General features: G+C 25.9%; 1 protein-coding gene across 1 annotated transcript in view; it reads left to right on the top strand.

The window, feature by feature from the left end:
• Sse (separase) overlaps window positions 1-17,613 on the top strand; it is a 45,110-nt gene that overhangs the window by 13,349 nt on the left and 14,148 nt on the right. The window contains exons 6-14 of the mRNA XM_067276563.1: window positions 2,474-2,619; window positions 3,604-3,791; window positions 3,872-3,970; window positions 7,869-8,012; window positions 9,331-9,481; window positions 9,575-9,865; window positions 13,033-13,296; window positions 14,072-14,357; window positions 17,396-17,549. Coding sequence (XP_067132664.1) covers window positions 2,474-2,619; window positions 3,604-3,791; window positions 3,872-3,970; window positions 7,869-8,012; window positions 9,331-9,481; window positions 9,575-9,865; window positions 13,033-13,296; window positions 14,072-14,357; window positions 17,396-17,549 — 1,723 coding nt within the window. The remainder of the gene's footprint in view (window positions 1-2,473; window positions 2,620-3,603; window positions 3,792-3,871; window positions 3,971-7,868; window positions 8,013-9,330; window positions 9,482-9,574; window positions 9,866-13,032; window positions 13,297-14,071; window positions 14,358-17,395; window positions 17,550-17,613) is intronic.

The raw sequence follows: 17,613 nt of genomic DNA, 5'->3' as shown, positions 1-17,613 counted from the left end.
TGTGCATGATTTGGGCACCAAATACTCTGTGCCAAATTGCAACTCCTGCCATGTACTCCTTCTTACCTCTAAGGTGTGCAGCCGTTGGCAGTGTGATTTTAGAGACGAGACATAGTCTTGTCAATAACATGTAAATTAACTTGTTAAAGATTCATATAGATTGGTCCAAACTCCTCCAAAGTTAAGAGATGGCTTGTTACAAGCTTTGTGTGTTGTTATACACAATTTTCCATAAGTAAATAATTCTATGGTCTAAGCATGATTTTAATAGTTTAAGGTTGACCCATAACAGTATGTAATTATTTTCTAAGAAATTTTTGGCAAGATCAATAATAGCTCTGCAATTATTGATATCACTTTGATGTTCTTACAAAAGCAGGGCATATGTACGGGTTCACCACTTTCAGCAATTTTGGCAGAATTGATTATGCAAATCATAAAATACAAAGTGTTCTATTCCCTGCTTACAATATGTTATCCTCTTCTCTATATCAGATATGTGGATGATATTTTAATTGTTTGGGAAGGTACAACTGAAGAATTATTAGCTTTTATAAACTGTCTTTCTGAAACCTATCCTTCCATATCATTTTAATAGAGGAAGAAAAGGACCGAAATATAGCTTTTTTGGATCTTATGCTACATAGAACATCTACACAACTCCACTTTATGGTTTATCATAAGTTTGACTTACTCCCATATATCATACCTTCTATCTTTTTTCAACCAGCAAAATATGTAAATGCCTCCATTTCCACACTTATCCACAGAGCGTATTTGAACCCTTCATCACCAGCACTTATACACAAGGAACTGCAACTGGTGACAACTGCCATATACAAAGCTAGTTATTCATACACTAAGTTTGAATATGTTAACAATCTTGTCTGCAGATTTCTCTTTCCACCTATGACTTTGAACATCAATGTAAAAAACAATATTGTAGAATTTGCACAACCATCTATTCCATATTTGGGTGTTGTTACATTATGTATAGTGTGTGCCTTTAAAAACATGGCATAATGTTACCCATTAAACCTTATCCACCCCTGTGCAGAATGTTATGCAATGGTAGAGATTGCTGGACATTATTAGAAAAATCGGGTATACATGATTCCTTTACAAGCTCAAACATGAGCAAAAATCTTGTACATAGGGGCCATTTTCAGAAAGTTAGCAAACTGACTTCAAAACATCAAAGTGATATCAATAATTGCAGAGCTACTACTGATCTTGCCAAAAATGTCTTAGAAAATAATTACTTACCATTATGGACTGACCTTAAACTATTAAAACCATGTTTAGACTGTAGAATTCTTTACTTATGGGGGTCTTTGTGTATAACAACACACAAAGCTTGTAACAAACCATCTATTGATTTTGGAAGAGTTTGGACCAATCTATACGAATCTTTAACAAGTTAATTTAGACGTTATATATTTATATTTTCTTTCTATGTTTGATAATGTTGTTATGTGTATGCCTTTTGTTTATCATCCAATGTTATAACATTGTATGCATGATCTATATCAGTGTTTCGCAACCAGTGTGCCGTCACATGGCGAAAGGTGTGATGTGAACTTTTACATATTCTGTTAACTTCAAGTTTTATTTATATATTTTTATCACAGTTGTTGTGTTTCTTATGCTTGCATTTCATTCTCTGCCACAACACCGATGAAATAAGATGATGAATGTTTATTCTTTATTACAAGCCACACATTTTTATGTATTCTAAGAAATTATATATAAAATAAATTTGCTCATGGGTGTTGATGTCTGTTTAATAATAATAAGTCAGTAGCATTAAGTAATTCAATTAATAGATATCATACATTTTTGAGGGAAATAACATTTTGGTGTGTTGTGTTGAGTCATAGGTGTGCCGCAAGTAGATAAAGGTTGCGGAACACTGATCTATATGAAGTGTGTTCCTTAAGTTTTTACAAATTTTTAATTGTTTAACTTACATGCTTCTGAAATGAATTTTATACCTATTTAAAAATGTTGATGCGTTGTAATCTTAGAAAAATGGTTAATACGTCATAGCTCTTAATCGTTCTATTAGAACATTGTTATGTATTCAAATTCTTTTGTTTGTTGTCTGAAGAAGACAATTTTGTATTTGTCTAAAGTGCTTGTTATTCTTAATTTTATATTAAAAACCTTTTTAACATTAAAAATTTTCAGTAATATTGTAAGATCCTCACATTTTGGCAAATTTCTACAATTAACACGTACAGTACAAGTTTAGTTGAGATGCTATCCATTGTAATGTTTTTTTAGCTTTTGCCATAATAATATTTTTCTAATGCAAATTTCCCATGAAGGATCTTAAATGGGTTCTGCTGTATATAATTTATAAAACTTTTTAAATTAAAGATAATTTTTTTATACTTTATTTATAAAAAATAATCAAAATATATTACATTTATTTTCTGTAATGATAATATTTTAATTGTTGATATTTTAGGTATTGAAGTTGGAAATTTAGGAATTGTACTTTTTGGTAAAGATATGCATAATGATGCAATACATTGTTTGAAATTTAGCTGTGAATATCTTACTCGGTGGATTTATTCAGATTCTGCATCATCAGAAAAAAAAAACTTAATGCAGGTAAGCTAAATGAAGTTAATTTCTATATAAAAAAATTCACTAACAAAACCTTAATGTTGGACTTGTTAGTCTGGACTCATCTCTTCCTAGATACTCACTTGATTGTTTCTTGGTTTATACCAGGCATGGCCAAATGCGGCTCCAAGAGTTTTGAGTTACATGTGGCTCTTGCTGAAAGTGTTAATTTCTGTTTATTATTATTTTTACAATTTTATTTTTATAATTTTGTGAAAATATGTTTATTAAAAAATTCAATATTTGCTTTATATTATATTTATATTATATAATAAAATCGCGTGCCTTACCATACTATCCGCTACAACAGTACAGAACTGCGGCTCCCATGAATTTTGCAAAACCTACATTTCGGCTCCCGCTGAACTCTTGCTTGCCCACCCCTGGTTTATACTATCAAAGTTGTATATTTAAATTTCATTGCCAATAATGACATTCTCAATCTAACCTAAGTCGTCAAACATTTTCAACATGTTCTATGAGATTACAAGAAGTATTGCTATTTGATTTTATTTTATGAAAATAAGAAACAAGCATATGAAATAGCTCTACAGTTATTATCGCATGAAAACATGAAATTGGGAATGTAGATATTGCAGTAAATTGCATCTTTGTTATTTTTTTATTTTATATACCATTCTTGAAATTTTTATTGATAAAAAATATACTGATTTAAATACAAAAATTCAATCTGGTTTTATTTATGATATTTGGAATGTAATTAAGCATTTGTTTTGTTTGTCTTGAATGTTTTTTATTTTGATTAATATCTAGTGGATTTTAATTATAAAATTTATCAGGATTTGATTTTTTTCATTAATTTCAAATTAAATAAAATATATTGAGGCTGTCTTTTTATAGCTAAGCTCATTTAAGTGTAATAGGATATGATATTGTAAGTAATAACTAAAATTTTTATAAATTAATATTTGTATGGAGTAACTAAAATTCTGCATATATATGTATTAGGAAAGTCTGTGGAAAAAATATGAATTATTAGCACGTTCTTACTATTCAGTCAAGCAATTTGAAATGAGTCTTAAAACAATTGTAAAAGGTTTATTGTTAAGTGAATGCAAAATAAGTTCTGCAATAGATATTTGGATGAAGATTAAAAAAGAACTAGCTAAGAAAAATTTGCTTTATATTAGAAAAATGTAAGTATGAAATAATTAATAATATAATTGAGATATATAACTAAATCTTATATAAATAATGTTTTATTAAATATTTCCAGAACAATGAAACAAATAATTAATGAATTAGGCATTGAAATCAAAATGGAAAATCTTTTGAAAATTTTATTTGCTGAACTGAAAGCTTACAAATCAGAAAGGTATTTTAGCTGATATAAAAAAAATGCTAGTTATAATTTTAAAATGAGTTAAAATTTGTTTATTTTAAGAATTAAAATAGGGTTTGTTTTAATAATGTTATTTTAATTAAAAAAATGATGATTGTAATGTAAAGATTTGATTTTAATAAGATAGGTAGCTTATTTTTCAATTAACAATACTAATTAAGCATTTTTGCTGAAGGTTTAATTTATAACATTTTTACAAAATATATAGTATAAAGCCAATTTATAGTCCAAAGCATATGGAATTAGAACAGTACAGTTCTGTTAAGTTTACTCTTCTACCATTTGATGTTCAATACGGTGTCCTGGTATTCTCTGTTTTGCTAAATCTGTCATAAAGAATTTTGTGTAACTTTACTATCAGACAGTTAACTAATTTCTAAAAAATTACAGTAAAGTGGTGCTTTATTGCTTGGCATTAAAAAATTTGATACTATCACTTTTCAGGTATCTTCAGGTATAATTTTTTTCCCAATTATTCACTTTGTTTTTACTATATCTTTGTAATCAAATCTTGTATTGAAGACTATGATATTTATTAATTCTGGACAGAAAATTTTCAAATTCTTATTATCTAAATTACTAATAAAAGTGTAGGAAGAAAAACAAGGCTTAACATTATATTTCATTTTAGTAATTTATGATTTGCTTCTAATCAGTCTCTGTTTATTGGGCTGCTGGGAACGAACTTTTATGGGAAAAATGTGAATCTAAAGGGCAAATGTCAATTTTCTGGAAACCATTAATTGCATTTTGTGGAATTATTATACATAAATAATCTTTACTAAATATTCATTTAATTTTCATTATTGTTACAGTTCTGCCTGAATTGTTGATTAGCTCTATCTAGATGTATTATTCACAAAAGATTCACACTAATAGATGCTTAAGGGAAACATAAAATTGACATCTAAAGGTTGTAGGTTCTTTAGATTATGAGAATTTGTATATAATATGCTAGTATTTCTCTTGCATATTTAGGTTATATGTTCTAATAGGAGTTTAATGTACATTTAAAATTAGTAATATTGGATAATTATGATTTAGTTTTACATATTTTAAAAAAGAGTTTAAACTACAGTACATAAGATAAAATATGGGACTTTGAATCCATTCAGGAAGACGACAAAATAATTTGTATCTGATGGAGTTCCTCCTGAAAGATTTGTATTGTATTTAATGATAGAAATAGTGATAAAGATGGAATATAATGCCCTGCAGCATTACAACAAACTAGGTGTTGCAGTGATCCTTTTTTTCTGCTGATAAAATTCTGTCTATTTGTTTTTCTATTTTAAACTAATAAATTTTGATGATTTGTTTGGAACTGTAGTCATTTCCTTTTCATCAACACTGTACTTTCACCTAATTTTATTTTATCATGCATTTCAGTTTAAAAAAAGTTGTTTTTGTTAAATGATGTAGTTCTTGTTAATGATATTTTTTCAGGCATTCTCATTGTCAGTATGGAATATCTTTTTAAAAAAATACCTAATTTTTTTTTCATTTATGTATTTTTCAATATAAAAGACGACAACTAAATGCTGGATATATTATATTCAATTTGCTTGATAGCCTAAAGTCCAGCAAAAGTTCTTTATTCACACAAACATTTTTGTCCACATTCCATTGGACGACATCAGGCTGTAAAAATTGAAAATGGAGCTGCAATGTTCAAAAATTTGAATGCAACAAGTTGTTGTTTGTTGATTGGTGCAGATATTTGTGATCTGGGCAGTCACTGATTGGAGGAGACAGTTTCCGTATGAACCCGTGGTTTATGGGCAGGAAACGAAAAATTTCTATGGGTTGGGGAACATGTGGTTGTCCTTAAAGTTGATTGTCTTTTCATTCAACGCTGATTTGTATATATCAAGCAGTTCAAGGTAGCAGAGTTGCCACCTAGTGGAGATGCTTGTTTTATCAAAATGGACTTCCACACTGGAGTCAGAAGCATAAGTTGATAATGTAGTAGAACACGGACTTCTGAAAATTTAAAAAATTTAAATGTAATGAAAGAACATAGGAAATTGTTAACTCAAAACATTATATCCATTCTTTCTTATATTATTTTATCAATAATTGTATGACTGATACTGTTTCAGTAGGAAGTAGTTGCATATGAGGCACTTTCAGATAACTTGCTCTTCTACATGTAATACATTGATATCCCAAAATTTGTTTTTGTATGCCAATTTGGACTTTTGTACATTTTCAACCAATAAAACTTTTAGGCTATAGTGCTGTGGTGTTTTCTGCAGTTTTGGTTTCAGAAACAGCAAAATTATTAAAATTAAATATCATATGCTTTTTCCATAAAAAATTATATTTGTGAAATTAATAGTTTATACAATTATAAATATATATTATATTTACTCGCATATAAGATGAGGTTTTTATTCATTTTTGATTGCTTCAAAAACCTAGGTCATCCTATACATGCGAGCAAAGGATTCTGCGTTTTTGCAATAATTTTTGTGAACCGTGTGTTTGCATTTTTTACCAGATGCTCACTCACCCTCTGGTGTTTAAAAGCAAAAGTATTTGATCTGGGTTGTTTCAATCATTCTTGTGTATTGTCAACAGTAAAGATGTATAGTAATAGGAATTGAATTCCAATTTGAAATTCCAAAATCACACGGGAACTTGATATAAGTTTTAATCCATTCCCACGGGAAAACATGATTATTTGGAAATCAGAATTCGTAGAAACTCGTAAGTATAATCAATGGAGAGTGGATTCAACTGTTAAGAATTGGCGAAAAAGGTTCCCAGTTACAAATGAAGAAAAAATATATTTCTCTTTCAGACAATACATTACAAAATATGTCTTTTTATCCATAAGTCCTTTCTCACACAGTTGAGGGATAAGACAATTCCACGGTGGAGTCGACCTTTTATTTGAGGCTTCTCGTCCGCCTCCTATTGGACTATTTTACATTGTGAGGCGGACGAGAAGCCTCAAATAAAAGGTCGACTCCGCCGTGGAATTGTCTTATCCCTCAACTGCGTGAGAAAGGACTTATGGATAAAAAGACACATTTTGTAATGTATTGTCTGAAAGAGAAATATATTTTTTCTTCATTTGTACTTAATCGTCCTGGCTTATTTTTTTAAAAAAAAAAAAAGGTTCCCAATTGTTCAAGTTTACATGAACAAATTATGATGTTGATTTTACAAGATTTTTCTTCAAAGTTTAAAATGCCAGTAATTTTTGCAGGACAATATGTGCATTTACTTGCATTTGACATTTTATTTGTGATTAAACAAAATAAAATTAAATTGTATTAATAAATTTAATTTTCTTTATTTTGATCTTTAAAGTCACACCTTGTCTTATATGCGAGATCGTCTTATAAGCGAGTAAATACGGTAATTATATCTGATATATATCAATATGTATAAAGCAGATTAGCACAATAATAATTTACAGTTATTTTGATCTTTGGAAAAATAAAATAATAATATTTTAAAAATCCATTTTCAACAGAAAGAAATACAGAAATTTTATATAGAGGTATAATTATAATTATTTAAAACTGGCTTATTGATCATTTAGAATTGTTTACTATTAATAAATTATTATTATTTTGATTTGTATAGTTACAAAAATCAATAAACATAGATACAAAATTGAGAGAGGACACATCACTATTAATTTTACATTTTGATTTTAAAGTCACAAGAGAGTCACTGAAAAATTTATTTAAAAAAGAAAAAATCTAATTGTAGACTAGCATTCGTATTAGAACATATTGGTAATAATAAAAAAACTAATATTTTTCCATTTTTTTAAGTTTATCAAAGTTTATTTAAAACTTTGTTAAATATTCTGAATTGTAAAAAATGCATTGTCACATTTATTTATAATTAGACATAATAATGCTGAAGAACATCATTCTGTTATAAAAAGTTTATTGGAAATTTGTTTACAACCGATGGATACTGCTCGAACTCTGTTAGAAATGGCTCGCTGGATTTGGATTTATGGTGATCATTATCCATTTCTTGTTGAAAGGTAAAGATCTTTATTTATAATCATCATAATTTAATTATAACTAATTAAATTATCAATAAGAGACAATGGTGTAATAACTTTCAAAGAATTAGTTTATTATTTGATAAAATGGTTTTTGAGACTATTATATTTCATTGTCATATGTAAACTTAATAACACTATTGAAAATAAAATGTAGAAACATAGAATTACTACTAGTTGAGTAACTAAAACTTTAAAATAATTTATAAGCATTCTAATTATGAGATGATTCAAACAGTATGAGCAACATTTTAAATATATTTTATATTGATTTAGATTTGAATCATCTTATGATTAGAATGTTTGTTTTTAAACTGTAAATGTTCTGTTATTTGAATGGTAGTAGTACTATGTTTTTTTATTTTTGATTTTCATGCTATTAAGTTTGAATATGAAAATCAGACAAGTCTAAAAAAACTGACTTGAAAATTATTAGTGCTGTATAATTTGACGATATAAAAATGAAGTCATTTATCAACACAGAACTAATTAAATTGATCATGATAATATAAAATTGTATTTCTCTAATTACCAATGATATAACAATTTTAAAATATTTTTAAAATGTTCAACATGGTGAATGTTTTAATAAAGAAATAAGAATAACAAAAACTAAACACAAGAGTCTTGAGAATCAGTCATTTTTGTTATTTATAATTACTTATTTTCTTTTTTTAAAGAAAATATTTACTTATTTAAGAAATTATATTTTTTGCAATTTCTTAAACAAAAGCTTTAGCTTCTAATTATAGAGGATTTTTTCAATTTTTATATACAGTAGAATATTTTTAATGCAATCCATGGATATTGTAATCAGTTTTAACTAGTGCTTTAAATGTTAAATGTTTATTATTTTAACAATTATTTACTCATCAATGAACTATCATTAGTTAATAATTATTATTATTATACTTAATAAATTTTCAAGTTACACAGTTTTGTTTTAACATTACTTTTTAATATGAGAGCCATTAAAACTGAAATTTCTGTTAGTGTATAATACATTATAGTTTGGTCCTACCTAATGTTGGTTATTATCAGTATTAGCTAGTGGTTATAGTTAGTAGATTCTACTGCATATTAAAATGGTTGGAAGTATTAAGTAAAAGTTAATGCAATGCATATTTTTATTCTGTCCAACAGTTTTATCTATTTAATCACATTGTACTGTTAAATTATTTGTGCATATTTTAATACAATTATTGTATCTGATGTAACTTATTTCTATAGAAAATTAATCAGTATTATTATTTGATTTTATATATGTATCAATTATAAATTTTTCACATCTTTTTAGATCAGCTATTAAATGCTGCAGAGAAGCAATCAACATTTTGAAAGATCAGTTAAATAAGGAAATTAATAATTCTACTTTAAAGTTTTACTTATCTCTGGCATATTTTTGGTTATATCAGATACAAATGAAAAATTTACAAACAGCAGCACAGGTAATAAATAAAATTTTTATTTGCTATAAATCATTCTACAAATTTTATTTTTATTTATAAAATGCTTTGATTTTTGTTAAACATTTAATTTAGAAAGAAATTCAGAATTCTTCAAAGTTGTTTATTGATGTAGAGAACAAAACTCGTACTCCTAGAGGTGATGAGGAAGATAAGGAAGAAAAATGTGATATTAATCCTGCATTTTCATTTACTAATATTTATATTCAAGAAGAAATGTTAGAGCCATTAAATAAGTCATTATCATTGTGGATTGACATATTTCACACAAAATCAGAATGGAAAACTACTCTGCCAATAGAAGAATTACTAGAAATTCTTGATGTTGTTAGAAGTGTAGCAGAGATTTATAATACAACTGAAAAGGTAGTGTTATTTATAATTGATTCATGTAATAGTTACTTTAATTTTTTGAATAGTTTACTAATAACAGTTATTACAGACATGTAAAATAAAAATTTTGGATATTTATATTTTTTAAATGTTATCAAATACAATAGACCTGCTTTAGGAAATATGTCAAAAATGGATGTTACATCAAATTTTCCAAATATTATCTGATTTGTCAGAAAGATGCTAATTACATCATACAGTTTTATGTCTACGTAAGAAAAATACTCTGAAACTTAAAAACTGTTTTTTAAAATTTTAATATTTAAAGTAATTTTAAAAAAGTAAAGGAAAACATCACTACATAAATTTGTTTTTAATAATAAATTGAATTAGAAAAATAAAAAAAATCAATCAATCAATTAAATGATGAATACTAGATTTTATTAATGTACAAGTGCTTATCATCATTGTGTCTTGGAAGAAATTTTAATGGATTTTCATATTTATGTATTGTAATTTTTTCAATTAATTTATTATCAAAATTGTATTTATTTATACAGTAGAGTGGAACCCCATTGCATTGTTCTTGTTACCTTTGTTTTTCCTATGTATTATCTGACCTATTTGATTTCCTAGTCCCATATAAATAATACTATTTTTTCCTACCTCAATCAGTTCTTGAACTATTATTTTATTGCTTTAATCATTGAAAAATCATGGTCCTGATCAGTATTTTTCTACATTGTTTTTTTTTTTTTTTTTTGAGTTGATTTAGTAGTTTGGAGCAGTGTTCCACAACTGGTGTGCCGTCACAAGGTGAAAGATGTGACATGAACTTTCATATATTCTATTCATTTCAAGTTTTATTTATATATTTTTATCACGGTTGCTGTGTTTCTTATGCTTGTATTTCATTCTCTGCCGCTTCACTGATGAAATAAAATGATGTTTGTTTATTCTTTATTACAAGCCACACATTTTTATGTATTCTAAGAAATTAAATGTAAAATAAATTTGCTCACGGGTGTTGATGTCTGTTTAATAATAATAGCGTGGTTGAGGCCAAAATTTTAAATGCAAAAACATGTACATTGGACATTCACTGCTGCATTTCTGTAAGCCTAGAAGTTTGACAATGGCATTTGGATAGTCAGTGGAATCATGCTCGACGTTCCAAACACCATTGTCAAACAACTAGGCTTACAGGAAAGCAGTGCTGAATGTCCAACGTACACATTTTCGCATTATAAACTTCAACCCCAACCTCGCTAATAATAGTTTAGTGGCATTATGTAATTCTATTAATAGTATCATATCATACGCTTTTGAGGGGAATAACATTTTGGTGTGTTATGTTGAGACATGTCAAGTCGTGGGTGTGCCGCAAGTAGAAAAAAGTTGCGGAACACTGGTTTAGAGGAACAAATATATGATAATTTTGGATGAATTCAAAAACTTGATGCTGTCTACATTTGTCTTGCTTAATGCTACCTGGATTGCCTGCTGCATGTTGAAAAATTTTATATATAGTGCCATCTGTTATCAAAATTAGAAACACTAGCATTGTACAATGAGAGCAATACTTGTTTGTAACTTATTTATTAACTTTCTCTTGTATTATTATGCATATTACTATGAACTTGCCCATTATTCAAGAAAATTAAATTCAAAAAAATTTTATAGTATAATGGAATTTATATATATAATAAATTGCTCTACTTGTCACAATGATAAATAAGAATTTTAGTTTTATTTTTTTATAAATTATTATAGAGAAGGATGTTCTTAAGGTTGATTATAATCGATTTATTAAAAATTTTAAAAAACAATTATAAAATAATTTTAGAATTAAGACTTTTATATTATAAAATGTCAGTACAGACAATTGTTTCTTGTCATATCTTCATAAGATAATTAATCAAATTTAGTTAAATTTTATTGTAATGAATCTACAAAATAAATATCAAAATATGCATTAAATTTATATTTGTATGTAGAATCATCATCATACATTTACTCATTGCAGAACAATATGATGTAATGATGTAAATTTTAAATAATAAGTAGATTAAAATTTTTTAATTTATGTAGAAATTAATTTGTGTTCTCATTATTAAACAAAAAGTTATATGCCTACACATTTGAATATACAGTACAGGTATACCTCATTTTACATTGGTAATTGGTTCCGGGAGAGGCGACATAAGTCAAAAAACAACTAAGTCAAATTTACTTGCCACTAGGCTAAACTACAAATAACCATTCCCAGTTCTGTATTTTATTTATTAATGCATTTTTAATAATATATGGTTAATAAGAATCTATTTTAAGCTTACAAACAAATTACTTTTTTTCTGTACTATATTAAAAACTAAAATTTATCTAAATTTACAAATACATGTACAGTACATACATACTTGTAAATGTACATGTTTACAATTTGGCGATGTTTAGAGTACATCACGGACTCTTTATTTGTTAATATGGTTTGCTCTAAGACATTATAAAATAAAATTATTTTGTAAGGTTAAATAACAAATACAGTTATTAAAATTATTTTGCAATAGTAGAAAATAAACTAATTTACGTTAAATATACCAATAAAGTCTGCTTAATAAGGCGACAACACAGTCACAGATGTTTTCATATTTCATTCTCTAGGATTTATGATGTACAGTATTAACATGTAAATGTACTGTACATATTTTAATATGATTTTATAGACTTTTATTCTTATTTATTGTATAGTAACATGATTTTATGTGCTTCTAACACTTTAATAGCACTTTTTTGACAAACGACGTATAATCGAGAACGACTTAACTCCTTAACTCGAAACGACGTGACCTGAGGTATACCTGTACTGTATGTTACTGATGTGCACACAGATATATTGCATTACAAATAAAATATAATATGACAAAATATGATAAATACTATAAATAGTGATTAATTATATAATGACAATGCCATATATATATAATTAATGCCAAATGTAATTTGTATAATTTCTATATTATTTTTGTTAATGATAAAGCAGTAGTAGACAAATAATATAATTTCTCATTTTATTATTAAAATAATTATTATAATATATTATTTTAAGCTGAAATATAATTATGAAATCATAAAAAAATTTTGTACATCATTTCCTACAAATTTATTATTTTTTCATGTTAATTTAAATGTTTTAATTTTAGGTTGTTGAAGAAATAAAAACATGGACATTATTAAAGCACATTGCAAAATTTTTAAATAATCCAATCACCGAATTACATTCTCTAAGTATGCTTATTATAATTTTATCCAGATATCATTTACTGGAAGCTGCAAAATATTTTGTTAATGAAGGAAAAACACTTTCTGAAGAGATTGTTCCACTAAATTCATCTGATTCTTATGCATATTTAATAAAATTAAAGTTTAACCTTGCTTTAAGTGAATATTTTTTTCATTCAGAACAGGTATGTAAATTTATTATTTTGATTATTAGACCTTTCATAAATATTCAAATTATAATTAATTTATAATAATATGTAATATTATTGCATTGGTTTAGTACAAAATACAAAAATTTGTTTGGCATAATTTTTAAATAAATGTAGTAAGTTGTCCCTGAAATTTATTTAAAATTATAAAGAATAATTAATGTACTTTTAAATATTTTCCAAAGAATATTTTTTGAAATGAGAAAGGCATTTAAGAAATAACAAAACTTCATATAGATAATAAGTGTATTTAACAATTGCTTAACAAATTGTAAAAATGGATTTTAAGTGAAAAATAATTCTAAATTCATTATAAATAAATGTCTTTTATTTTTATTAGAATTTGCTTTCTATTTGTACAATATTGATGACGAAATACAAAAAAATATGTTTGGAGTCTTACTGAATATCCATTCAAAAATACTGGAATTACTTAACACTACTGGATTGTGAATGGACAGTCAGTAAGATTTTTAAAATGTTTTTGTATTTTGTTTTCAATATTGTATGAATATATTTCAACCTGGATTTTAAAATCTTTATTTTACTTTTCTATTGTACCATTTCAAGCTCTTAAAGTATTTAATGAAATTTTAAAAATTTAATCAAATAAAATTTGAATAAATTTAAAATAATTTAAATTTAAAATGAAAAAAATTAATTATAATGTATAAATAATTCTTAGTTTATTGATATGTAATATTTATTATTCATTAATTTAAAATTCTAAGAGAATAAATTCCAATTTCAGTATACCATTGGAATACAAATTTTAAGTGAAGTATTGTCATCATCATTTCTACAACGTCATACTAAAACTAATGTTCTTTTAATGGCAGAAGCTAAGAAGCTTGCAAGTTTTTATTTTTTACTCTCCCCGAAAGTATTTTCAATTACATTGGAAAAAGATGAATGTGCATTTAATCTAATACAAACTAATACACCAATTAATTTAGCTATAGAAAGTACAAAGTTATGTTTAGGGCTTCTGAGTCATTTTTCAATTGCTGATATTAACACAGCAATGATTAATAAAGGTGTGTATAAAATTTATATTTTTCACATTACTAGAATAAACTGTAAAACTTGATCTATAAAGGCAAAGTATGTTATAACTGAGTGAAAATATTTTATTAATATTTCTAATTTTTAATATTGTTAATATTAAATTAAAATATTTATATATTTCTTTTATTTAAAATAAAGTTGTTTTAAATTATATTAACTCCAAATTATAAAATATAAGATACATTGTATAATTTATTTAATGTACTGTACTTACAGTATATATGGAGTTGTGAATATAGTAAAGCAAATTCAACTGAAAATTTTGGAATGAAGGTTCAAAACAAAAATAAGAACATTGAATATATTTAAGTACTTTATATTGATCATATGAGAAAAAAATTAAAAATTCTGTTAATAAACTGTCATCCATTGTATAAATCCCTAATCCAATATTATTATTCTTGACAATATTGGATCCATTTGAGAATTTAATTTTAAACAAATGGAACAACAAAAAAAACTAATAATGTTTTTTTAACTTTAAACACTAAATCCAGGATGCATGTTTTGACTCTAATACTGAGTGAATGGTTACCACCAATTCTTAATCTTTGTAGAAAAGGAGAATAACAACTTTTACGTACTTTTTATAACAAAATATATATACAGTCGACTCCGCATAAGTCGACACCCGGATAACTCGTCACTCGTCGGTTACGAAGTCAATTTTTTGTGATCCCGGCCGACTTACATAGCCATTAATGTTATTAACCTTAAAAAAAACTCGGTTTACTCAACATCGTTTAACTCGTCACCACTGGATAAATCAACATACTTTTTCTGTTTCACACTTTTTAGAATTCTAATAAGTCGACTCCCCCCTGAAAATGAGTTCACACCACTCAGCTTATTGTACATTGCGAACTCATTTTTTCAGGAGGGGAGTCGACTTATCAGACGTCTAAAAAGTGTGAAACAGAAAAAGTATGTTGATTTATCCAGTGGTGACAAGTTAAATGATGTTGAGTAAACCGAGTTTCTTAAGGTTAATAACATTAATGGCTATGTAAGTCGGCCGGGACCACAAAAAATTGACTACGTAACCAACGAGTGATGAGTTTATCCGGGTGTCGACTTATGCAGAGTCGACTGTATTATATCTATAGTAGTAAACAGTATATATTTTATAAACAAAATTTTTTAAAATAAATTTTTTGGTTTTCCATTAATAGAAAAGGGTAAAAAAAAAAAAAAATACATTTGTTCTCATTCAGTAATTTGTTGATTATCTTAATCATGTTTCATATGTAGTCATTTAGTAGTTAGCAAGTGTTTTAGCTTTTGTATGTATGGGATTTATTCTTCAAAAATTATTTGTTTATCAATTTGACAATTAATTAATGAAAAATAAATATCTTTCATGATCTTGAGAAAAAATTCTGAAATGATGTATTTAGTTACAAACTTTAAATAAATCCATTTTGATAAATTTAACCCCATTTTAACTAATGATTTAAATAATCACACTTGAGAAACTATTGTTTCTCAGAATCAAGAAGTTTATTTTGATTAAATGTTGTTCAAAATATTTGCAATGCCATCTTTAGATACATATAAAATAAACCCGAAAAGAAAAACTTGAATGAAAAACTATTTAAAATATAAAAATACCTTAAAAGTAAAAACATAAAAGAGGACAAAAAAAATGTCTTTATGAATTTGAATATTAGATCCAGGGATCAAGTATGGATCCCTGGATCTAATATTTTACATCATACATAATCATACATCATTTTTTCTTTTATTTAAAACATCTTGTGACTGCCACTAATTTTAAGTTGTGCAATATTGTGCAAATTAGTGGAAAAAAGCAAAAACTAAAAAATAAATGTGTAAAAATAAATATTGTTTTTCGTTTTTGATTTTTTGACTTGTTTCCATTAATTTGCACAGTACTATAGACAGTAAAATTTTTTTCTGTATTTATAACTATTATCCCATTGTATTTCTACCTTTTACATAGCATCACTTGAGCCAATATGGTGTAAACCCTTTCTTTCTGAATAACTTCTATTCACTGTATCTTTTAATGTTCTTTATTAGGTATACTGGTTACAAATATTATCATCTTTAAAACTAATTAAAATTTTATAAACACAACTCTTCATTAAATCAAATTATATTTATACAACTTTTCATCTTGCATCCAAAGGATTTCTTTTTAGTTATAAATTAGATTGCAGTCGATCTAATTGTTACAGTTCTAATATCATATCTTTTTATCACAATAGATTCATTTATTTGATAAATTTTAAATCAGAACCTCCATCTTGATTTTGAAAAACTAAGGACAATTTTTCTAAATTAGTGTAGAATTAATGACATTATTTTGATGGGTATATTCTGGATTCAAAAGCTTGTTTGTCTTTGGAGAGAGAAATAAGAGTTAAACATTTTTTTAATAGTAAAAACTGTATTTTATACATTCATTTTAGGATGTATAAAATACAGTTTTCACTTGAAACTTATCAATAGTATACCTTCAAGACTGTTAAGTTACAGAAAGAAGTTGGAGTATTTAAAAAATTATATGAGTTGTTATCTGCATGTAAATGTTCTAAAAGTATATAGATACACCCAGTATATAAATTTTGTAAAGAAGTAATTTGTATTATTAAATTTTTCTAAAATGCTAAAACAAGAAACTAATTGTTTGAATATAAGAAATTTTGACTATTGTAATATATCAAATTGCCACTAAATATTACAATTAGTTTTATAAAATGAAATTAAAAAAAAAAACAGATATGTGCATGTATGCACGTATGCATGCATACATAGTAATTCAATAGTTTTGTCTATTGTACACTAACTTTTAATTGTGATTTTTCTGTTGAAAGTAGTTAGGAATATTTTTTAATTTAATTATCTTGATTTATTATTGCCGGATACTTTCAATGTATGAATTTTACAAATTAAAATTATGAGTTAATTATTTGTAAATTTTACATTTGAATAGTTTTATTGTAAATATTAATTCTAAACAAATTTTATATTTATATTTTAGATTCTCCATGGTATAAGCCATATTTATATAGAACTTTTATAGAATCAAGTTTATTATTGGGAAAATTATATGTAATGATTGGTGCACCAAGAGAAGCTCGATGTTTCTTACAAGAAAGCCTTACAGTTGCACAAGGAATTATTTTGGCAAATAGGTTAATTCTTTATCTATATTTCTTTGTCTTCTCAAAATATGATTAAATTTAATAGTTTTTTTTT

The sequence above is a fragment of the Centruroides vittatus genome, unplaced genomic scaffold (genome assembly GCF_030686945.1).
Source record: "Centruroides vittatus isolate TY-2023 unplaced genomic scaffold, ASM3068694v2 contig_7, whole genome shotgun sequence".
Taxonomy (NCBI): domain Eukaryota; kingdom Metazoa; phylum Arthropoda; class Arachnida; order Scorpiones; family Buthidae; genus Centruroides; species Centruroides vittatus.
Note: the sequence above shows the minus strand (reverse complement) of the source record. Positions and strands in the feature narration are given on the sequence as shown.